Raw genomic sequence first — 25,926 nt, 5'->3', positions numbered from 1 at the left:
AAAAAATATTTAATACCGTAAATTCTACGAAGAAGTCAGTTGAACTCACTAAAAATTAGATGAAAATCGACACATAGTTTGGCAACTTAAATTAAGTTCCCCATTTTTTTCAAATGCCATCACCATGAGATCCAATTTAACCATACAAAAATATTCAACATGTAGGAAATTTCAGTACACGAACCCTTACATCTAAACATTGCAACGCTACATAGGTGGGTATCGCTAGTAGAATAAACAACTACAAAACACGACTAAAAAGAAGTCCATGAAAAAGAGGGAGGGGGGAAAATATCAAGTCTGGGGCGAAGTTTTAGCAGCAGTTGTTTGGGGAGGCTGAGTATTCCCACTGCCATTACCATCGCCAGTATAGGCCGGAGCCTGAGTATAACCAGCACCATAAGAACTGTTGGTGTATGGAGGCGGCGCCTGTCCATAAGCAGGCTGGCCTCCCTGAGGTGCACCATATGCTTGAGAACCATAACCTGGTTGCCCTGCACCATAGCCCGACGGAGGTGCTCTCTGAGCACCAGTTTCTGCTTGGGGTTGAGTATAACCAGAAGGTGGAGGCTGCGCAGGATATGCTGACTGACCATAGCCTCCTACTGCACTAGGTGACTGCGACTGTCCATAAACAGAAGGATTGCCACTTGGTTTCTGAGATTGAGGGGCTCCATAACCAGGACCATAACCTGGTTGTGGTTGACTTCCATAAGCAGCTTGGGATGTAGGGGGGACGCCATAACCCGACTGAGGAGTTCCCTGAGGTGGGTAGTTGGAAGTGTTTGAGCTGGGCTGTTGGCTGGTAGGATAACCTTGCTGTGCAATGGTGGTCGGTTGGGTTGATGGAGCTGGGGCTGAATCTCCCTGCGATGCATAGCCCGAAGTGTGGCCCTCTTGTGCTTGGTTATTCCCACTACCATAGCCAGTAACGGAGCCATAGCCTTGTTGCTGATCATACGTTGGTGGTTGTCCATACCCCGAATGAGATTGTGCATTATATGCATTATAGCTGTCCTGAGCATAACCCTGTCCCGGTTGGCTATAAGCAGATGAAGGTGGTTGACTATAATTGTATGCAGAGCCGTCAGCTGGAGGTGCAGGACCTCCAGGATTTTGCGGTTGTGGTTGTTGACTATAGTAATCATAGCCACCAGCATGAGTAGACTGTTGGTGAGGTGGTGCAGAAGACTGGTCCCAATTGGTGGAATATCCACCTGGTTGTTGGGGAGGATAGCCTGAATATGGTGGCTGAGGCATGTTATATTGAGGTGATGGACCAGAATATGCTCCAGGTTGAACATAGCCATAACCAGGTTGCTGCATTGGTGCGGGGGGACCCCAGTTAGAGGGTGGTCGAGATTGGTAGCCTTGCTGAGGATACCCACCAGACATTGAAGGATTTCTAAGTCGATTCTGTGCAGACAAATAGAAAACAAAAATAAAGGGAGTGAATTCACCCAAGTTTCTACATCAGACAAGTACAGAAAGCAACATATGCACACGTACACAGGTTAAACCTACAAATGCAGAAATCAACATATAATGAACACGATATAAAGGGTATGTTATCTTGCATTAACAGGTTGCATACAAGATCAGAAAGGGATATGAATACCTACATACCGTACTGGTTCGTGATAAAACTGAGTTACTCCAGCAGAAGCACACCCTTTCCCTATTCGAATTGGATGGGTACAAGAGAAAGCACAGACCATAGAAGCAAACAAGCATTCAATATTTATTGCCTTGAAAAGGCAATCCGTCATATAGTATCTCAAAATATGCAAGATCTTACTCCAATTGTTACGCTATTCAATATACAATATAATACTTGTATTCATATTAATTCAACAAGTCTGACTGGAACTACAGATATTTAACAATGTATTAAGATGAAGGCTCAACTCTAAATACAAATATACAGACTGTCGAGGCAATTATTTTGTGCTCCCATGTACATCCTCTCTCAACCTCTGTACAACCCAATCTAATAATTCAACCTCAGGATCACGAATTCAAAGTTCAAATTAAATATTATTTAAGTTGATAACTAATAAGAAAAAGAAAATAGAGGAATGATGAAGCAGAATAGAAGTAGCACAAAATGTACAACAGACAAATCTTAGCAGAAATCTTGTAGATAACTGGTTAGTTAAGAAAACTACTACTTAAAACTGGACAAAAATAATAGAATAGAGAAAATAATTAAAGTGCAGCACAATGGGCACGTCTCAGATTACCTATGCCAAATGTAAGTCCAGTATAACATACGAGGATAAATACTATTCCAAGTACATAAAGGTTCTTTTGAGAAATGAACTGAAAACCACTTGGTAGTTGAAAACTATTTCAATATAATTCAATATTCAATCTAATAATGACACCATAGTCAAAAAATATAGTAGGAGACTTACTGCCCTTGATAATAAATATCAAAACTGAGATTTAGAACCATACCAGGGCATGCTGAGGGAACACCAACAAATGGATTCATGTTGGTGTCACCAATGGTCCAATAGACACTAACCCTACAACAGTCCCAATAACAACATCAGTCATAGGATACACAATTAATAAGCATATTCCAATGTCGAGAGACTATAATCTCAATGAGTATCCATCTGGACCAAAAGATTTCATAATAACAGTAGCCTTCGCAGCCCCCACTGATTTAAACCAATAAAAACGAAAAAGGAAACTCTCCAAAGCACTGGGCCAGGTGCAAAACTACACCACAGTTAAAATAAGGTCTTTGTAAAAGTATGGTATCTTAGTCAAGAAAACTGAGCCTATTCTCAAATATTGCTACCAAAGTCATTGGTTTGTGGATGGATAAAAGAGATAATGGATAAGACGTATTAGCTAATTATACAGAGCACAATACTCATGCACAAAATAAGTACGCAGTTTACAAGTCATAATTAGAAAGACCCTGAAAGTTAATGACCATCACCTAATCCGAGGCTAAACATAAAGAAAGGCACATATTGCTAGTATGTCAAGACTGTTAATAAAACAAGATACTATACAGTTGTTCACACCACAATACAACTAATAAATGACGGCTATAGCAGTGAACGGTCTCACTAAACATATTTCCAAAAGGCGAGCTGATGAGGTTACACTGAAGAGAGTTGGAGATTACAAGCAAGAACATCATAACAGCCACTAGTGACTTAGTTTCTTTTCTACCGTAGTGAATTACTTTGTAAAAGTCTTGAAACACTTGCACAATATGAAATTAAATGTACTAATTTTCTTTTGAGAACAACACAATAGGTAACAGGTCATATCAATATTTAAGTATCATATTATAGAAACCACTTGCCAAAGGCACATTACACTCTGAAGAAATCACTACTTCCATAAACAGACACTATCAGCTAAGCTGCTTTGGAAGAGATATCAATGCATCCAGAATACGCATCAAAATTGCCATACAGCTAAGCTTCTTCATTCCAGATGAAAACATCAATAATATACACTGTTAAGTAATAATGGTCATAGTGCTATGATATATCATTAATAAGATCAATAAATTAATTAATATGAACAGAATAAAAATCATTTATGCAAACTAAAGTAAAAACCATCTCATGATTTACCAAACGAACTTTTTACCTGTAAAGAAACAAATCGGAGAAAGTACAGAAAACATGTATCAAGCAACAGGGATCAATCAGATCTAATTTTATATTTCAATATCATAAAAAAATAAAAAGGTCCAACAGGCAATGACAAGCACAAAGTATTCATACAACAATCACATAAAGCTTGCAAGTAAGTTAACCTAGACTTGGCTTAACCAGGTACAAAATCAAGTAGAATAATCAAGTAGAAAAACAACAATTGTAAACACTGAACTAGACTTGGCTTAACCAGGTAGATATGCCTAAGCCAACTGTGGCAAAAGGAAGCACCATTAACATACCTCGCCGCTGATGATTTGATTAACCAACTCCTTTGCAGACTCAATTTGCTCAGGTGTCCCATCAATCTTTAAAGTTCTTTCAGTTGATGTGTCACCCGGAGGAAGATGCAGAGGTATGACCTGAAATAATCGTATGAACATTAATCACAAGGAACTCCGATAGAAATTTCCAAGTCCCGAGCGTTGGCAGTTATCACAATCTCTTATCAAATTAGTAGCAATCTCAAGGCTACAGAAAGAACACCATATCGGCAAATCACCTATGTCTAATACACAAATAAGATTACGGTCGTATCAATTATAAGTAAAAACCTGAATCCGTGCGCCAGTAGAAGCTTGCATATTCTTTATGGTTTCTCCACCTTTTCCAATAATAAGGCCAACCTGAAGATGCCCACAATGAACATATTAATCCAAACAGACAGAAGAACCACATACCTGAACTCGAGAATCACTTATGATATTGTACAAAGCATACACTTCAACAAATCTGCCTTTCACACCTTATTATTTGGGATTCTCATAACAAATTCATCTGACCCAGCTTGTCCGGTTAGTCTTCGAGCAACAATGCCAGAGCCTCCAGATTCAGCCTGGTATAGAAGAGGTTATCATCATACATATTGCAATAATTAAACATTTGAGAAGTTCATCAGGAAACACTCCTCCTTGGTAGATAAACGAAATCTAGTCCATTTGTGATTGACAGAAAAAGAAAACGAGAAGTATAAAATGAGTTTAACCTCGGCAAGAACTTCATTAATGAGTTTCTCTGCAGAGGCAATTGCCTCGGGAGTGCCCATAAGCTCAACGGTCCTGGTAGCAGAATTAGGGTCGGCGTCCATATCGCGAGTAACTTGAATTTTGGCACCAGACTGCAACTGAAGATATTTAATGGTCTCTCCACTTTTGCCAATAATCACACCAACCCGGCCGTTAGGGATATCAATCTTCTTGCTCGTTCCTTGGTGACTGTAGGAGACTGGAGGAACAGCAGAGTACTGAGGCTTCGCATCTACGTTCACGGAAATCAGAGTTTATAAACCCTAACCTAAACGAGCAGAAGTGTGGAGCAGAGAGGGACAGATAGTTACCATAAGAATCGAAGCCGGAGGTAGGAGCACCGTTATCGGATTTGGGACGCTTGGCGTCGAGCGGGGGAGGAGGAGCAACGCTGAGGAGGCGGGCGGCAACTTCTTGAGCACGCTGCTTGGCGAGCTCGATGCCGGTGGCGGGACCTGCCGAGAAGCCAGTGGGCCTGTCGGAGGATTGGTCTTCGTACTTGCGTTTGAGGGGCGCAGAGTCTTTGGGAGATGAATAGTGAGTTTCGTCCGCCATTGACACAAACCCTAGAGATGTTAGGTGTGTAAGAGAGGCTGTGCTAATATTTATAATTTATAGTGGTGGCTAGTGTGATCCCTTGGGTGGGGTAGTGGAGAAAAAAAAAGAAGAGATATTTTACATTGCTTCCCTTGTACAACCAAAATAAAATAATGAGGCCTTTTTACGTCATCCATGGACTTCCAACTTTATTTCAATTTTTATGGGTGTTTCTTTGTATAAATAAACTATCAAAAAAATAAAGATACATTGTTATAAATAAACTTTATTTTACATTTATTTATTTATTTCAATTTTATTATCAGCGGTTTTGGTTTTAGTTCATATTTTAAAGTAAGGTATATTTTAGTCCTCTTTCTTAATAAATTTTAATTTTAGTCTTCCAAAACTAATGTTATTAAAAACCAGCTGATGTAGCTAACAGTGTAATGGCACATCATTTTTTTCTAACACTAGTTAATTTTTGGTTTAATACATCTTTTGGTCTCATATTTCATTAAATGTTGTTCAAAATGGTCCCTATGGCAGACGACGTTAAATTTTTAACGGTGAAGTTGCTAGCGTGGCAAACGTCTATCCACCTGTTTAAAATTTATATGACGTGACTTTTTGAAAACATTTAAGGGTAATTAAAAAACCCCTAATTAAAATCAAATTAGAAAATTAGGGTAATTAAAAACCCCCAACCCTAATTGTTTTTAGATCTAACCCCGGGCAGAACACTGGGTTCTCCGTTCACAAGAGCAGTATATCGCCGACCTCGGACTTTAAGCAGTCGCACAGTTCGTTTCTGGGGAGACCCTGGAAGGAGTATTCGAGATCGGTGGTGATGCAGAGTAGAATCGACGAAGTGATTGCGGCGAAAGGGTGGGTGGCGTGGCCTGGGTATGGAAGCTCCGTTTTGAAGAGTTTGTATTTCGCGGAGTACGGCAATGAAGGAGGTGGTGCTGGAACCGCAGGGAGGGTGCAGTGGCAGGGTTTTCACGTTCTTAAGGTTGAAGATGCTTCCAAATTCACTGTTGCTAATTTTATTGCTGGAAACTCGTGGATTCCCTCCACTAGAGTTAATTTCATTTCAGGGCTTAATTAACTCTGCAATACAACATTAAGAAGAAGAAAAACAAGATGATGAAAAGTGACAGTAAGAAAATTGTCAAAACTGTCAATGTTGAACTACCACCTTCAAGCAATCACCACTGACGTGATCTCCAATCGCGACAAATGAACAGCAGATGAACAACCCAGAGCCTTCTCTCCACGACAATTGAAAAACAATTAGGGTTAGGGGTTTTTTACCTACCCTAATTTTCTAATTTGATTTTAATTAGGGGTTTTTTAATTACCCTTAAATGTTTTCAAAAAGCCACGTGATATAAATTTTAAATAGGTGGATAGACGTTTGCCACGCTAGCAACTTCACCATTAAAAATTTAACGTCGTCTGCCATAGGGACCATTTTGAACAACATTTAATGAAATATGGGACCAAAGTGATTTTTTTCCGAAGGTAGGATCATTTTGAACAAAAGTCCCAAAAGATGGGACCAAAAGATGTATTAAACCTTAATTTTTCCCAGCTTTTCTCCCTCCCCTCTCTCCCTTCTGTTTCCTTCCTTCCATCTTCCGCTCCCTCCATCGTTTTCACCAAATCCTTCGAACAAAAAACTCTTCATCGGACCACCACTAAGTTGTCGCAGAGCGCAACCAGTATCGTGTTTCTCTTCGCTAGATCGCAAGATTCAATCTCCTCCATGGCAGCCACCAGGAAGCTTGCCACCTTCGCGTCATCATCGATCTCGCACCTGTCAGAGAAAACACAGAAGCCCAGAATAAAAGGGAACCCAAAATCGCATCCTCAACATGGGCCGCTGTCACCAGAGCACAATGGGTTCATCACCCTCGACCTCCATCTTCTTCGCATAGAGATTTCAAAACAGAAGTCGCAAATCGTGACTCAACAAAACTGCTCCATGTTCCACCATCACTTACAACAAAACTCAAATCCAGACTCGCCACCATGCCTTCGCCATTAAGCACCATCGTGAAGTAGAGTCACCTTCACTCGCGGTCTTCATCAACGAGTATCTCCCATGACCAGCGACACCATCTTCGTAACCTAAAATGCAGAAAATACACCAAAAAATCGCGACCTCCAAATGCCCTAAATTGCTGCCGTGAAAAGCCACCTGCAATCAGAGAAACAACAACCATGTGCAGATGGCGGCTTGGTGGTGGTCCATGGGTTTCGAATGAAGGAGATTGACTAATGTTAGAAAAAAAAATGACGTGCCATTACAGTGTTAGCCACATCAGCTAGTTTTTAATGGTGTTAGTTTTGGAGGACTAAAATTAAAGTTTCCTTAGGAAGGAGGACTAAAATGTACCTTACTTTGAAAGAGAGACTAAAACCAAAACCGCTTGATAGTATAGGGAATAAAAACATATTTAACCCTAAACTAATTTTTTGTGTATATTTTGTTATTAATATATATATATATATATATATATATATATATGTGTGTGTGTGTGTGTGTGTGTGTGTACGCGCGCATGCTTTTACATTCTTATATTGGTATTTGATTTTTATGTTTAATTCTTGTTGTGACTTAATTGGTTACTAAGATATTGCAAAATGACTTTTGAACCTAAAACTAAAATTAAGTATTTAATAGAGCTTATATTTAGGGATAAAATATAGTTCATTAGTAATCTTAAGACTATTAAACTTAATGCATTGTTGCTTGTTGAGGATTGAAGAAACTAAAACTTGATAAGTTGTCATAGGTTTTGTTGAATATAATGAAAAAAATTATGTATGGGATTAATCTCACTTGTATAATATATCTAACACTTCCCCTTTAGTTAATGCATACAAATTGTATGTATCGAGCTTTTTACTAATATAATCTATAGAGATTTAGTGAAAATATCAACTTCTACACTTGAGTGACACTAAATTGCTAATGATTTTCAAGACAACATAGAAGATGAAATACCAACCCAAAAGACTCTCCTGAGCAACAAATTTGGAAAGTTGCTCCATGTAAATCTCTTTTTTCAAATTAAGGTTGAGGAATGCATTGTTGTCATCTAGTGGATAAAGAGATCATTATTGGAGAGTCACCACGACTATAAACAAACTAACAAAATTCATCTTTTTCATGGGAAAAAAAACATATATGGACGAGTCAAATGTAATGCCGATAAAAGGGAGGTAAAAAAAGATGACGGTGGAAGAAGGAATGGATGAACATGAAAGAGAAACCATTAAAATCCAAGATTCTCTAATCATTTCTATCGAATGTGAGATTTAGACTCACACTTTAAATTCTAACAACCCTCCTTTAAGAGTGAATTTCTTCCACATTTATACACTTCTCTTTCAACGGAAACATTTGAGTACCTTTTTTTGTATTATTATTGATCTTAACAGAACACGTTTATCTAAAACTCTTTGTCAGGTTAAGCTTAGACTAATATATATATATATATATATATATATATATATATATATATATATATATATATATATATAAAAGCTTCTTTCTGTCTGTCTAATAATACATATTTGATGCTAGAATTAGTCTTAAGTTTTTGGCGTTCTTGCTTTGAAGTTGTCTATCTTTCCTCTCATGGCATTTCCTTTTGTTTTTTGTGAAATGTTTTTCTGTAAGGCAATTAATTTGAATGAAAAAAAAAAAAACTTGTCTAGCTATTATCTTTCTTTCCTAAGTTGATATTCATTTTTCTTGATTGTTATATATGCCATTTTTTATTAGGGAAAAGGCGATGTAGCCAGTGAAAAAAGTGGATAATATCACGTGAACTAGCCTCTATCATGACGATGCAACCTCCTGAAATGCTATATGAAATTTGGGTTTTATGCTAATGTTCTTATGCCCCTTCCCAGAGCACACGAAAATAACTTGGATTATGTCAATTACTAATTTACTACTGAACTACTTGTCTATATTTGTGAATGTGGACATTTTTATATTTGTACAAATTATGAGCTTAGAAATTTTTTCCATTTTGTTTTCTGATCCCATTTCGTCCCTCCGCCATTGATAATCAATATCAGGGCTAAGATAAAACCTCATAGGAAAGGAGAATTGCCATTTGTATATTTGATGATGTTTTTGAGCACTGTCGTGAAACTGCTCTCAAGTAAGTGCTTCCTCCTTGTGGGAGTCCCATGTCTTTCGTTCTTGTGTGGATTTTCTACATTTCCTTGCAAAAAAAAAATTTATCCCCTTTACCCTGAATGATTTTGTTCTATATTTTTACATGTTTCTTTTTGTTGCACAAATAGTATGATTCTTTCCTTCCATTCTTACTAGAAGCTTGCAATGATGAATATCCAGATGTTCGAAAAGTTAACTTCCCCTTCTTGGTTTTCTATATATTAGTGTTGCTTTCCATTTTTAGAATATAATCTGGGATAATAATATTCTCAAAATAATTAAATGTCTTTGCAGGCTGTTGTTTATAGTGTTGGTGTGTGTGATGAGTTTGGTGGATTTGTTTTCAAACCCCTTGTTGGAGGTTAGTTGCCCAATACCACCATTTAACTGTTTTTCCGCGGCCAATTATATATCTTTTTTATTTTATTTTTTATCTGCTCTACTGTAGAGACACTCTCAAGGTTAGATACTGTGATAAGACATCCAAATGCACAACTTCCTTGATAACGTAATGGCATATGACAATGTTGTTTCACTTCTTGGAAAGATATGTCAGTTTCACCGTGATAGCATAAATGCAACCTAGGTATATCACATTTTGGTGCTCCATGTCTCTGTTGTCTTTTAAAAAGCTTTTGTTTACTTGATCTTGCTTGTGAACCTGATGTCATTTTTAAAAAGTAAGTTGGTACGTACTCATATTGCTTGTTGTAGTATTTGTGCTATATGATAATGGTGATTATTTTATCATTGGAGTAATGGTCAAGTCTCTGGCTTTATCCAGACCATTGTTCAAGATGTAACAATCTGTAAAATGACCTTCATGGTTATGTCTTATCTTTTGTTATTCTATACCTTAGTATGATAAAATAATTTCTTCATTATAAAATTTTTCTAACTTAATTATTTTATTTATAAATCTTTACTTATTCATCTCTAATGGACTCTAGACATTGAAGACACTAGAAACAAGTGGATTTCTTTTATTTTAATTGTTAGTAAATTGTAGAAACTTGACTACAATGTAATAGTATAGGTTAATGTTATATTTGGAATTAATATATGGTTTGATGTACAAATTATGTATTAAATATTATTATGTTTAAAATGAATTTCATTATGTTAGTTTAATTGAATATGTTCATTTCATGTTATATTGATTATAAATTGATTGATGGGATTATAATACAGGAAATTAATTGTAAATTGAATGGATATGTCAAATGTAATAATGATTTATTTTTACAAAACAAGTTTTTATTATAGGTGGTGAACAATGTTTGTAATAAAAACTTATTTCTGAAAAATATATATTATGATAGGTGAACAATTACTTATATGTTCTACATATTATGACAGGTGAAAAAATCTTAGTCATAAAACACTACATATTATCATAGGTAAATTTAGTTGCATCATAATAAATTCGCTATATTATGATTGATAAGTGAAAATTCGTCATAATACACTGGACCTATTATAATAGATGACAGAAAGTCCGTCATAATAGGACCTATTATTATGGACTTTTCTGTCCGTCATAAAATGTGCAGACCTATTATGATGCCCAAAACTATTATGTCAGGTTACCCATCATAATAAATCATTTTTACTCCTCATAAAAAATGATTTTTCCACTAACGATAATATTGGATGTATTTATAAATAAATGTATAATCGTGTACTTTAATAGGGATTCAACTAAGTTTTCTTTTTTCAGAATATAACCAATCTTTTTTTTTCTTCCAACAATAAGGGTTGAATTAAAAAATATTAATTAATGAGGTTCTTTAATAAATTCTTAAAAATATCTAAGAATCTTATAAGAAAAAAAATAAATATATATGACTTAAGAGAAACTTTATAATGAGTTAGTATATTAACAACTGACTTATAATTTAGATAACGGCATTCCTATTACTCTTTCTCTTTGTTATCTTTTTTAATATTTATTTTTTATTTTCGATAAATATATAACTTTCACTTTATATTAAAATATATTTTTTGAATGAAATTATCAGAAGTTATGATCCACAGTTTCAAATAGCCTTGGCAAAAGAGAAAATCCAATTCCCATTTCTGTTTTGCTCACCAATAATATTCCAAGAGTCACTAATATTTTTAACATTGGGTTTTATGGGAAAAGATTTGAATTTTCGACATTACAATAGTTTTATTTATAGATTGAATTGGTCGATTTTGAAAAAAGTGTCATGTCCAATTATCTAAACCATAGTTGCAAGTTTTTAGAAAATTTTGACAGACTTACCTCTTTTTAGAATATGATTTTAGTGTATGTTAGCTCAATATTATATGAGTTGGAATTGGTTTAAACAATTTTCATTTTTCACATCCATCTAACACTCTAAACCAAACAAGCATCATCAAGTATTATTCAATTTTTATGCAAAATCCACTAAGAGATGAAAATAAAACATGCTATTCTTGGGCAATAAAATACCAAAATGAAAAATAAAAGTATTAACTTTTACAAGTATAAAAACGGTCAATTTTTTTTATAAGTTTTCAAATTCTATTATACTCTCTTTCTTCGTTTGTATGTATTTCTACAGAATCGGATTCAAAAATCTGTTACCCGTGTTAACAGATACTTTCATAAAAAATATTATTGTTTTCATAATTTATTAAAAAGTTACGTTTGGATATAATTTTATTTTAAATTTTTCTCAAAACACTTACAAAAATCACTAAATTCATAATAAGATAATTCTTAAAAAATCTCTATTCCAAACGAAACCTTAAAGCCTTATTTACAACTGAAACTAGCATAAAAATGGGAAGTTATTTTCATCTCAACTTCAAACAACATAAAAATGAGCTCCTATTCAACCATACAGAACCGGATAATGTAGAAAATATCAATACACGATTTTTTCCATCTAAACAATGCAACGCTACATAGTGTCACTAGAAAAATAAGGATCAGTAAAACACAACTAAAAACGATAGTCCATGAGAGAAGGGAGACAAAAATATCAAGTCTGAGGCGATGCTTTAGCAACAGCAGTCTGAGGAGGCTGCGTATTTCCACTGCCATTACCATCGCCAGTATATGCGGGAGCCTGAGTATAACCAGCACCATAAGAACTGTTGCTGTAAGGAGGTGGTACCTGACCATAAGCAGGCTGGCCACCCTGAGCTGCACCATATGTTTGAGAACCATAACCTGGTTGCCCTGCACCATAGCCCGATGGAGGTGCTCTCTGAGCACCCGTTTCTGCTTGGGGTTGAGTATAACCGGAAGGTGGAGGCTGAGCAGGATATGCTGACTGACCATAGCCTCCCACCGCACCGGGTGACTGCGACTGTCCATAAACAGGAGGATTGCCACTTGGTTTCTGAGATTGAGGGGCTCCATAACCAGGTCCGTAACCTGGCTGTGGTTGACTTCCATAAGCAGCTTGGGAGGTCGGGGGAACCCCATAACCTGACTGAGGAGTTCCCTGAGCTGGGTAGTTGGCAGTGTTTGAGCTGGGCTGTTGGCTGGTAGGATAACCTTGTTGTGTGGTCGGTTGGGTAGATGGAGCTGGGCCTGAATCTCCCTGCGATGCATAGCTTGCAGTGTGGCCCTCTTGCGCTTGGTTATTCCCACTACCATAGCCAGTAGTAGCTGAGCCATAGCCTTGCTGCTGATCATATGTTTGTGGCTGTCCATACCCTGATTGAGACTGTGCATTGTATGCATTATAGCTGTCCTGAGAATAACCCTGTCCCGGTTGGCTATAACCAGATGAAGGTGGTTGACTGTAACTGTATGCAGAGCTATCCCCTGGAGGTGCTGGCCCTCCAGGATTTTGCGGTTGCTGTGGCTGTTGACTATAGTAATCATAGCCGCCAGCATGAGTAGACTGTTGGTGAGGTGGTGCAGAAGACTGGTCCCAGCTAGTGGAATATCCACCTGGTTGTTGAGGAGGATAGCCCGCATATGGTGGTTGAGGCATATTATACTGAGGTGATGGACCAGAATATCCACCAGGCTGCATATAACCATAACCAGGCTGCTGCATTGGAGCAGGGGGAGCCCAGTTAGAGGGTGGACGAGATTGGTAACCTTGCTGAGGATAACCACCAGACATTGCAGGATTTCTAAGACGATTCTGTGCAGACAAATTGAAACCAAATATGAAAAGTGAATTCACCCAAGTTTCCACATCGGACAAGTACAGAAAGCAACATATGCACACGTACACAGGTTAAACTTACAAATGCAAAAATCAACATATAATAAATACGATATAAAGGGTTTTTTATCTTGCATTAACAGGTTGCATACATGATCAGAAAGGGATATGAATACCTACATACCGTACTGGTTCGTGATAAAACTGAGTTACTCCAGCAGAAGCACACCCTTTCCCTATTCGAGTTGGATGGGTACAAAAGAAAGCACAGACCATAGAAGCAAACAAGCATTCAATATTTATTGCCTCGAAAGGGCAATCCATCATATAGTATCTCAAAATATGCAAGATCTTAATCCAATTGTTACACATACAATATAGAATATATCATTCGTATTCAGGTTAATTGAAAGAGTATTTCACTGTATATTAAGATGAAGGCGTAACTCTAAATTCAAATATATAGACTGTTGAGACAACTTTCTGCGCTCCCATATACATACTCTCAACCTTTGTACAACCCAATCTAATAGTTCAACCTAGGGAATTAAAAGTTAAAATTAAATATTATTTTCATGGAAAACGAATAAGAAAAAGAAAAATAATGGAACGATGAGGCTGAATAGAAGTGGTACAAAATGTACAACAGATAAATCTTAACAGAAATCTTGAAGATAACTGGTTAGTTCAGAAAACTACTATTTAAAGCTGGAGAAGAATAATAGTAGGGGAAAATAATTAAAGAGTTGCACGGTAGGCAACTTTCAGGTTACTGATGCCAAATGAAAGTCATGTATAAGATCCGAGGATAAAATACTATTCCAAGTACATAAAGGTTCTTGTTGAGATATGAACTGAAAAGCACAAGTGACCAAGTTGAAACCTTTTCAACACAATCCAATATTCAGTCTAATAATGACACCATAGTCAAATAATATAGTAGGAGACTTACTGCCCTTGATAATAAATATCTGAGATTTAGAACCATACCAGGGCACGCTGAGGGAACACCAACAAAGGGATTCATGTTGGTGTCACCAATAGTCCAATAGACACTAACCCTACAACAGTCCCAATAACATTATCAGTCATAGGATACACAATTAATAATCATATTCCAATGTCGGAAGGCTATAATCTCAATGAGTATCCATCAGGACCCAAAAATATTCATAATAACAGTAGCCTTCACCACCCCCAGGAATCTAAACCAACAAAAACAATGTAAGACGAAAGCACAGGGCTAGGTGAAAAACTTCACCACAGTTAAAAAACGGTCTATGTAAAAAAGTATGGTATCTTGGTCAAGAAAACTGAAAGTCCAAATCTCAATTATTGCTTAGTTTGTGGATGGATAAAAGATAATGGCCAAGAAGTGTTAGCTAATTATACAGAGCAGAGTGCACATACACAAACGTAAAAACCAGTTGACAAGCCAGAATTAGAAGATCCTGAAAGTTAATGACCATCACCTAATCCGAGACTAAACATAAAGAAAGGTGCATATTGCCAGTATATAAAGACTGTTCATAGAACAGGATACCATACAGTCGTTAACATTACAGCTAATAAACTATGGCTATAGCAGTGAACGGTCTCCCTAACCATATTTCCACCTGGCGAGCTGAATAAATTACATTGATGAGAGTTGGAGATTAAAAGAAAGAACATCGTAACAGCCACTAGAGGTTTAGTTTATTTTCTACCTTTGAGTATTACTTTGTAAAAGTCTTGAAACAGTTGCACAATATGAAATTATATACTGATTTTCTTTTGAGAACAATACAATAGGTAACAGAGGTCGTATCAATGTTTAAGTACCATATAATAAAAATCACTTGTGAAAGGCACATTAGGCTCTCGAAACATACTACTTCTAAAAACATACACTATGAACTAAGCTGCTTTAGAAGAGATATCAAAGCGTCCAGAATACGCATCAAGTTAACTAATAATTGCCATACAGCTAAAAGCTGCTTCAGTCGAGATCAAAACCATCAATGATATACAATGCTAAGTAATAATGATCAGTGTTATAATATATCATTAATAAGATCAATGAATTAATTAATATGAAAAAAATAAAACTCATTTATGCAAACTATAGTAAAAAGCATCACATGATTTACCAAAACAATTTTTCCCTGCAAAGGAACAAATCAAAGAGTACTGCAAAATCATGTATCATGTTACAGGGTGAATCAGATCTAGTTTTATATTTTAATACCATAAATATAGAAAGATCCAACAGGCAATCAGAAGCACGGAGTATTCATCTAACAATCGCATAAAGCTACGTACATTAACCTATTTTTATCAATCGGTCTATAAGATAAGTAGACTGTGCAACATACAGAGTGAAAAACCAAGTAGAAAAACAACAATTTTAAACACTAGACGAGACTTGGCATAACCAGACAGATATGCCTAGGCCAAATGTGGCAAAAAGAAGCACCATAAACATACCTCGCCACTGATGATTTGATTAACCAACTCCTTTGCAGACTCAATTTGCTCAGGTGTCCCATCAATTTTCAATGTTCTTTCAGTTGATGTGTCACCTGGAGGAAGATGCAGAGGTATCACCTGAAAAAATAATTATGAACATTAGTCACAAAGAACTCCAGATAGAAATTTCCTAGTCATGGGAGTTGGCAGTTAATACAATCTCTTTTCAAATTATTATCAACGACAAAGCAACGGTAAAAATACCATAACAGCAAATCACGGATATCCAATGCACAAATAAGAGAACATTGTTCTATATATCACTTATAAGTAAAAACCTGAATCCGTGCACCAGTAGAAGCTTGCATATTCTTTATGGTTTCTCCACCTTTGCCAATTATAAGGCCAACCTGACGATGCACACAATAAACATATCAACCCAAACAGACAAAAAAAAAAAAACCGCAAGTCTGAACAAGGGAAACACTCATGACATTGTACAAAGCATACACTTAAATCTCCCTTTCACACCTTATTATTCGGAATTCTCATGACAAATTCATCCGACCCAGCTTGTCCGGTCAGTCTTCGAGCAACAATGCCAGAACCTCCAGATTCAGCCTGGTACAAAAATAGTTATAACCATATATATTGCAATAATTAAACATTTAAGCAGTTCACTAGGAAACAGTTCTCCTTGGTAAGATTATCGTAACATCAAAATCGGTGATAAACGAAATCTAATCCATCCATGATTGACAGAAAAAAAAAAATGAGAAGCATAAAATGTGTTTAACCTCGGCAAGAACTTCATTAATGAGTTTCTCTGCAGAAGCGATTGCCTCGGGAGTGCCCATAAGCTCAACGGTCCTGGTAGTAGAATTAGGGTCGGCGTCCATATCGCGAGTAACTTGAATTTTGGCACCAGACTGCAACTGGAGATACTTAATGGTCTCTCCACCTTTGCCAATTATCACACCAACCCTGCCGTTAGGGATATCAATCTTCTTGCTCGTTCCTTGGTGACTGTAGGAGACGGGGGGAACGGCCGAGTACTGAGGCTTCGCATCTACGTTCCCGGAAATCATAGTTCATAAAACCCTAACATAAACGAGAAGAGCGGAGCAGAGAGGAATCGTTAGTTACCGTAAGAATCGAAACCGGAGGAAGGAGCACCGTTATCGGGTTTGGGACGCTTGGCGTCGAGCGGAGGAGGAGGAGTGACACTGAGGAGGCGAGCGGCGACTTCTTGAGCACGCTGCTTGGCGAGCTCGATGCCGGTGGCGGGACCCGCAGAGAATCCGGTGGGTCTGTCGGAGGATTGGTCTTCGTACTTGCGCTTGAGGGATGCCGACTCCGTTCCCGATGAATACTGTGCTTCTTCCGCCATTGGCACAAACCCTAGTCACTCGCGTTACCTCTGTAGGAGAGAGCGAGATATTTTGCTTCGTTTATGCAACCAAAATCACAAGATGTCTTTTTACGTCATGCTTTTAAGAAGAAACTATATTTAAAGAAAAATTTTATTTTCACGTAATTTTAGTATATTTATTATTCATTATTTCGCTCCTTCGATTAGGCATTTTTAACATTTTCTTTCTTTTTTATATATAATTTCACTTTACACTTTACTTTCAAAACTATTTTAAAAAATCAATTTACTCAAAGTATGGTTTCTTTTTTATAAAAATATGTTTGTGTTATGAGATTCAGCAGTTTTTATCATAAACATAAAATAAGTTTATATTATAACTTCAGGAGTTAATTGTAAATGTAAAATATAATTCAAATATTCGAAAATAATTATTTATTATAATGTTTAGCTTTAATGTATTGTAAATTAATATTATTTTATATAGTTTTAAAAATATTTATTTTATGGAATTCGCGCGGTAAAATACTAATTTAGTTGGAAGTGTAAAACAGAAACTATAACACGCTTAAAAAAACTATTTATTGTAGTTTAAAGTTTGTTGAAAAAAAGCTCAGGACAGTGTGAATAATAACGAGGCTCACGCGTATTTTCTAATTTTTAGAGTTTATTATGTTGAGAAGGAATGATATACTGTTAAATACTTTTAAATTTTAAACAAAACACTCCAATAAAAAAATGGTTTCGATTGATATTATTTTTTAAAATAATAAATAAAACTTAAAATATATAATAAAGGATTAAAAATAAGTTAAATTATGCACGTTTATTTGATTTATTTCACTATTTTTCTTTCAAAGTTTGGTTAATTTATAAGCGAAAGTATTTAAACTTAAAAATGGTGATTTTAAATAAATAATTTTTAAAAAAATTAAGAAAGAAGGATTTATTTTAACATTCTTTTTTCTTATTCTACCTATCTTTTATCGTGCCATTTCTAGTTTCATTTTCCTTCACTGAACCAAATAAGTAATGGTGGCATCACAAAAACATGTATTTTATTAACATTTAAATGATTGTATTAAAAAAAATGAAAGCAAAATTATGTTGGATTAAAGACAAATGTAAAAAAAAAATGAAAAAGGAAGTGTATTATGTATTATCAATTATTTGTTTTATTTTTTTTTATTTTAACGAGTCATTTTAGTATATAAATATAAATATTAATAAAAATAAGCAATACAATATACCATGTCTTTGTTTATGTTAAAACATAAATAATTATAAATTGACGTAAATACTAAAAATATAATTTTTAAAACATAAATAATTACAAATATTAATGAAATATTTTTATATGATCAATTTTATCTTAAATATTTTACAATGATTATGTCTCTGAAAAAACCCTTAACATTTATGCTAAATCGACTATAAGCCACAAATAATCCATTAAATAAATCATTGTTGATTTAGAAAGAAGTTTCCTCTGACAAATCCTATATAAAAAAGCATATCCATTCTTTGAAAATTATAGAGAAAAATAGAAATGAGAACTACAAGTCAAAGCTTTGAGGAAAGAGAGTGTGGCAGATACAAGTTAGGGATGAAAGTTATTTATAGGAACACCATGAGGAACCATTGGAGAGGGGAATTGGTCCAACGTAAAAACCGTAACTTACAAACCAAACATGAGTTTTTCACATATAGTTTACTCCCGGGTACACAAATGAAGCATTAACAGATAAAAAAACTTAAGGGGAATGAAGCCCCTATAAAAAGAGCAGATAGAACATTCAGAAACTGTGATAAGGTAATGTATCGACACAATCTCCATCTAACATGGGCACTTCTTAGCAAGGTAATACAATACCATGAATTTGCTTATTGTAAAATAGTTTGGCTGCCAAGAAATAAGCTTAGTCGACCTTACTTTGTCCACCAATGGAGGAAATCTTTGCGCCTATTGATCTTTTTCTGCAGCTGGAGGAGTCCATACAGCAAAGCCTCAGCAGTTGGAGGACAGCCTGGAACATATATGTCAACAGGAACAATCCTGTCACACCCCCGAACCACTGAGTAAGAGTAGTGGTAATATCCTCCACCGTTAGCACAACTTCCCATTGAAATGACCCATCTAGGTTCAGGCATTTGGTCATAAACCCTGCCAGAATTTTTCCGCGTCATATACCAATAAAGTTCCAAGGCAATAATAATGTCGGAACATGGAATTTCACAGGGAAGGGGAGACAGAAAAATGACCCAAAAATCAAATTGATAATGTTTCATGAAGATCAATGACAGAAAAATCCCAACCAAGTGCGCATGCGGCATTACAACAGACGTAACAGCCAACATTATGATTTATGTTCTTCAAGATTGTAGAGAATAATTAGACCTCAAAAGAAAAGATTTTGACAATTGAAATAAACAAAGCAGTTGTCTTACAAGTGGCACAACAAGCTGGCTAATGTTCCTAGACAGACTTACGTGGGGAGATATTCGGAAAAACCTATCCAGAGTTTACTTGAGCATATAAAAACAATTTATAACTCCCACAAACCTTTTTTAGCTTATTCTAATAACTTAATGAAAAAATCTGACATAAGTTCTCGTGTAGTGTTTGAAACAGGCAGTCATGCATGATGTTTTTCATGCATTGAGAAAATGTTTCATGATTCTTACTTTGGTTGTCTGATCAGGATTGCAATAATCTCATGCAGACAGACTCCCAAATACACTCATTCTGGTCAGAAGATGTGCCGATAGAGTAACAGGCAAATTAGTATCTCTTGCTTCTCGATTGCATAGAATATGTTAGCTGGAAGAGGCTCTAGCCCAAATGATGCCTATTTTGGATTCTTATGATCTAGCTTAGGTTTGTACTCCCTAAAAAAATTCCCAGCTTCTGAAAAACAAAATTAAGTCCTCGATGATAAAATCTTATAGAATTAGCGCTCAATTAAGTAGCTTACCGAATCTCATCATGACATAGTAATAGATAATGATGAGCAACCAACAATATGTACTATAACATAGTAGAAAATTTAACAAGTGAAACTGGCATACTCTTCTACACCTTTTCTAAAACTAAAGCAACTTAAAACCATTGCTATACTTTGTAGTTAAATGACATAACTGTTCACACCTCTCATCCAATGCAAGACAACTATTATCCCCATAAGAACCTCTTTTCACATGCCGTATCATTCAATCAAAGTGATTTCTATAACAACATTTAATCACGAAGAGAACTGTATTAGCCATGACCTATTAGTTAGGTGTCGTTACGAGGAAAGGCAAGGGTGGCAAGGAATTAGAAGCAAGTGGAAGCAATGAGGCAAAGAAATGTAAATAGGAAATCAGTCTGAGGATATGGATTATAAGTTTGAAACAACCAACAACCTGTGCACATGCCAGGTGGAGGCAGGATTGTAGTGAGGAATGGGACGGTAGAAAGCAAGCCCCTTAAAGAGTTTACAAACTGCAGCTAGTGTGTCATTTCCCTATACTGTCTCTAACTCAACAAAAAAATTTCGTTAAAACAGTGTCCTCGTAGCAGTTTCCTATCAACACTGAATCAAAAAAAAAAAAAACAAGGCTACAACACCAAAACAAGAGTCAATTAAAACAGCCTGTTACGAGAAAACATAGTTCTAGGGCAATAGAGAGAAAGCCAAACAAGAAATCAGGAAACCCCAGAATGAAGGGATTCCGGAACTGATAGAAGAAGTGGCAGAATACATGTATGTTTGTTATTGTTCAGTATGAATATTTTTACAATAGCTAACTATGATTTATATATCTACTGTACTGACTGCTTCACAGTCAGTCCTAACCCATGTACACTTACGTCATAACAAAGACAAAACACATAATCATTGACCAGATTAAATATCCCCGAAATGCAATTTAGTCACAGAAATTCTCAAATAACAGGCATCTGCCTTCTTGAACACCGAACACAATTTATCTTTAAAATTCTCCAACGTATATATAACAGCATTCAAACAAAGACGCGACGGCATCGACGCCATATCAAGTCAAATTGAATACTCAACCACGCACATATGTCACGCACAGAGCAAATCAGTGCATCGGGTGAGGAATATGATTTGTAATCAACTGTGAGAAGGAACAAAGAGGAAAAGAGATTAGGGAAGTAAAAACCCTAAAAAAAGGGATAGAGGATTTACTTGCGAAGAGCGGGAGCCATCTTGTTGGTGAGAGTGCCAGCGACGATCATACAGTCAGACTGGCGAGGACTGGGCCTGAAAATGATGCCGAAGCGATCGAGATCATAGCGGGCGGCGCCGGTGTGCATCATTTCGACGGCGCAGCAGGCGAGTCCGAAGGTCATAGGCCAGATGGAGCCACGGCGAGCCCAGTTCATCAGATCATCGACCTTGGAGATGACGAACTCCGCCGCCTTGGAAACGCCGACGGGAGATGAAGCGGACGGAGGCGGTGGCGGAGCATATGGTGTGGGCGTGTGTGTAGATGTGGATGCGTTGAGAGCTGGGAGCGTCGTGTGGAGGGATAACGCCCGTTGATAGGAGTGCACTTGATAGATGCGTGAGGAGGCTCGACTGAGAAGAGCCATAGTGATGTTGCTACGAGCGAATGAATCTCACCCAGCCTTCACGACTCTCTCTATTTATCCCTGACCACGCTCCAGCCAAACCTTTTTCTATTTTTTAGAAAACGGTAGAGACATCGTTGACGAAACTGCCTACCAAGGCTACTACGTGGCCCATTTCAGCTTCATTCCTTACCTTTTTCTTCCAAATTACTATTATTTCATTTATTAAATTATTAAATAACCATTCAAATTCACTACTTCTTAAGAGAAATTCAATAATTTTACTTCTTACTACTTCATTCGTACAAATAAATGTGATTTACTTGGTTAATTGCCTTTTTAAACTATTTTTTAATTCTTACTTTTTATTTTCTTTATTTCTGTCTCGTAATTTATTTATATCATTCTAATTTTTTGGCTTAATACCTCTCTTGGTCCTCGTATTTGTGTGAAAATCTCAGTTCGTTTGAACTGTCTCAATTGGGTCATAATTTTTGTAAAAATGCACATATTTTACCCCAACCGTTAACTGATCTCATACGGCGTTAAGTTTAGCTGTTGTGATATGCTGACGTGTTGGCTTAATCCCTTCTTGGTCTTCGTATTTGTATGAAAATCACAACAGCTAAACTTAACGTTGTTTGAGATAAGTTAATAGTTGGGGTAAAATGTGTGTATTTTTACAAAAATTATGACCTAATTGAGACAGTTCAAAACTTTAGGACCGAACTGAGATTTTCACACAAATACGAGGACCGTATTAAACCTGATTCTTTTTAATTTTGTTTAAGCTCAATTATTTGAAGTTTTTCGTCACTTTCAACATGGGAGATTAAAGAAAACATATTATACTCATAAAATAATAATTACAGTCACGAACTTGCTACAAAATGTAATTTAATAACTATTTACTGCATTTTCAAAATTAAAATAAAACAAAAATATTGATATAGAAAACTAAAAAAAATCACATAAAAAAGTAAAAGTACTAAACCTGGTTTATTCTAGGACGACTCTTACTTATCCTCAATTTACATGCATTTTGTATGAAAAGTGTATATAAATACTTTTTGTAAGAAAAATAAGTAGTCATTACTTAGAGTAATGAAAGTTTAGCTAGGAATTTGGAATTTTGAAGTTTGTTATACACTATGAATTAGTTTTATAATTAATTAAGATGAATTTTTTAACATTTTTATCACATTGAGTTGAGGCATATAAAAAAGATATTGATGAGTTTTGGATTTTTTTTTAATTTTAAAATCTAATTTGATTTTTTTCAGATTTTGAAATCTGATTTTAGATTTTCAAAAATAAGATTTAGACATTTGGTTCTGAATTTTCCACATTTCAAAATTTTATTTTAAAATTTATTTCTTGATTTTTTTCACATTTTAAAATCCAATTCTAAAATTTTATTTGAATTTCATAATTTAGTTCTTGATTTTTAAAATATAAATTTTGAAATTTATTTTCTCGAATTTGGAAATGTGATTTTCGATTTTATTATATTTTGAAATTTGGTATTTTAAAATTATTATTTTTCTAGATTTTGAAATCTAATTTTGAATTTTACTGTATTTCAATATTTACCAGTGGATTTTTTTGGATTTTAAAATTTATTTTTAGATTTTTTTCGCATTTCTAAATTCGATTGTAGATTTTTGAAAATTACATTTCGAAATCTAATTCTTAATTTGTTTTTAAATTAATTTTTGAAATATGGTTGGAAATATTTTTGAATTTCAAAATTCAGTCGTAGATTTTATTACTTTTCTAAATCTGGATATGGATTTTGAGAAATTATATCTGAAATCTGATTTTTAATTTTCTCAAATGAAATATGATTTTGAATTTTTAAAAATCAGAAAATCTAATTTTAAATTCTTTTGTTCATATAACTATTTTTGTTTATTGAATTTGAAAATTCAATTATGTGTTGAGTTTTTTTTTACTAGATTTCAAAATCTTATGTTTGTAAGTACAAAAGAAAGAATGTAGGTGAAGGTTGAGCCAAAAAGAGAGTTTCATTTTGTAACACTCTACATAGGAGTTTAGATCATAGTAAAAGTCAAAACCTAAAAGTTGTTAGGAGTAATTTAGGGATATGAAAAAGTTGGGGTGCTGAGAGAAATTTGTAGAGGGAGCAAGTTATGGATGCAGGTTATTGATTGGAGGTTGCAAGTTATATGTTACAGATTATAGGTTATAAGTTTGAGGTTACAAGTTACATGTTACATGTTACAAGTTACAGGTTGCAAGTTATAGGTTATAGATTACATGTTACAAGTTACAGGTTGGAGGTTACAGATTTGAGGTTACATGTTACATGTTACAAGTTACAGGTTNGGTTGCAAGTTATAGGTTATAGATTACATGTTACAAGTTACAGGTTGGAGGTTACAGATTTGAGGTTACATGTTACATGTTACAAGTTACAGGTTACATGTTACAGGTTACAGGGTACATGTTACAGGTTACAAGTTACAGGTTACAGTTATAGGTTACAGGTTACAATTTACAGGTTACAGGTAAAATCTAAGATGTTACTCGTTGTAGGTTACAGGTTGCAGGTTATAGGTTACATGTTACAACTTCCAGGTTCCAGGTTACAGGTTGTAGGTTTCGGGTTCCAGGTTCCAAGTTCCAGGTTCCAGGTTGTAGGTTGTATGTTGTAGGTTGCATGTTGCAGGTTGCAGGTTGCAGGTTCCAGACTTCAGGTTCCTAGTTCCAGGTTTCAGGTTCCAGGTTCCAAGTTACGGGTTACGAGTTACAGATTACAGTTGCAGGTTACATGTTACGGGTTACAGGTTGCAGGTTATTGGTTGGAGGTTGCAAGTTACATGTTGCAGATTATAGGTTACAAGTTGTAGATTACAAGTTTCATGTTACATGTTACAGGTTGCAAGTTAAAGGTTATAGGTTACATGTTAGAAGTTACAAGTTGCAGGTTACAAGTTGCAGGTTACCTGTTATAGGTTATAGGTTATAGGTTACAGTTCACATTACAGGTTGAAGATTACAAGTTACATGTTACGGGTTGGAGGTTATAAGTTGAGGTTACAGGTTACAGGTTATAGGTTACAGGTTACAGGTTGTTGGTTGTAGGTTGCTGGTTGCATGTTGCAGGATGCAGGTTGTAGGTTCCAGGTTAGATGTTATAGGTTACAGGTTAAAAGTTACATATTACAAGTTACAGGTTACAGGTTAGAAGTTACAGGTTACAGGTTAGAAGTTACAGGTTACAGGTTACAGGTTACATGTTACAGGTTACAGGTTACATGTTACAGGTTACAAGTTAGAGGTTATATGTTACAGGTTACCGGTAAAAACTAAGATGTTACTTGTTGCATGTTGTAAGTTACAGGTTGCAAGTTACAGGTTAAGGTTGCAGGTTATAGGTTGCAGGTTGTAGGTTGCAGGTTACAGGTTGCAGGTTGCAGGTTACAGGTTACAGGTTACACGACACATGTTGGAGGATACAAGTTGCAGGTTACACATTACACGTTACAGGTTCCAGGTTCCAGGTTGGAGGTTGGAGGTTGGTGGTTGCGGGTTGCAGGTTCCAGGTTACAGGTTGCAGTTTCCAGGTTCCAAGTTTCAGGTTGTAAGTTGTACGTTGTATGTTGCAGGTTACAGGTTGAGGTTACAGGTTACAGGTTACATGTTATAGGTTACAGGTTACAGGTTGCAAGTTACAGTTTGCAGGTTACAGGTTGCAGGTTCCAGATTACATGTTATAGGTTGCAGGTTATTGGTTGGAGGTTTCAAGTTACATGTTGCAGATTATAGGTTGCAAGTTTGAGGTTACATGTTACGTGTTACAAGTTACAGGTTGGAGGTTACATGTTACATGTTACACGTTACAGGTTACAGGTTACATGTTACATGTTACACGTAACATGTTACAGGTTACAGTATACA

At 35.7% G+C, this 25,926-nt stretch overlaps 3 protein-coding genes across 3 annotated transcripts; all 3 read right to left on the bottom strand.

The window, feature by feature from the left end:
• Positions 1-55: 55 nt before the first annotated feature.
• LOC106761841 (far upstream element-binding protein 2) lies at positions 56-5,312 on the bottom strand. The gene is made up of 6 exons (XM_014645410.2): positions 5,029-5,312; positions 4,678-4,949; positions 4,438-4,527; positions 4,247-4,318; positions 3,935-4,054; positions 56-1,416 (listed from the first exon to the last, which is right to left on the bottom strand). Exons 1-6 carry the CDS (start codon positions 5,270-5,272, stop codon positions 295-297), a joined length of 1,920 nt encoding a protein of 639 aa, XP_014500896.1. The 5' UTR covers positions 5,273-5,312; the 3' UTR covers positions 56-294.
• Positions 5,313-12,303: 6,991 nt separating this feature from the next.
• On the bottom strand, positions 12,304-17,535 carry LOC106761842 (far upstream element-binding protein 1-like). The gene is made up of 6 exons (XM_014645411.2): positions 17,195-17,535; positions 16,846-17,117; positions 16,580-16,669; positions 16,387-16,458; positions 16,067-16,186; positions 12,304-13,576 (listed from the first exon to the last, which is right to left on the bottom strand). The coding sequence occupies exons 1-6, from the start codon at positions 17,436-17,438 to the stop codon at positions 12,455-12,457; spliced, it is 1,920 nt and encodes a 639-aa protein (XP_014500897.1). The 5' UTR covers positions 17,439-17,535; the 3' UTR covers positions 12,304-12,454.
• A 1,477-nt stretch (positions 17,536-19,012) lies between these two features.
• LOC106762764 (NADH dehydrogenase [ubiquinone] iron-sulfur protein 7, mitochondrial) lies at positions 19,013-22,113 on the bottom strand. The gene is made up of 2 exons (XM_014646823.2): positions 21,617-22,113; positions 19,013-19,584 (listed from the first exon to the last, which is right to left on the bottom strand). Exons 1-2 carry the CDS (start codon positions 22,021-22,023, stop codon positions 19,350-19,352), a joined length of 642 nt encoding a protein of 213 aa, XP_014502309.1. The 5' UTR covers positions 22,024-22,113; the 3' UTR covers positions 19,013-19,349.
• Positions 22,114-25,926: the final 3,813 nt, after the last annotated feature.

The sequence above is a fragment of the Vigna radiata genome, chromosome 5, assembly GCF_000741045.1.
Source record: "Vigna radiata var. radiata cultivar VC1973A chromosome 5, Vradiata_ver6, whole genome shotgun sequence".
In the NCBI taxonomy this organism is placed as follows: Eukaryota; Viridiplantae; Streptophyta; class Magnoliopsida; order Fabales; family Fabaceae; genus Vigna; species Vigna radiata.
Note: the sequence above shows the minus strand (reverse complement) of the source record. Positions and strands in the feature narration are given on the sequence as shown.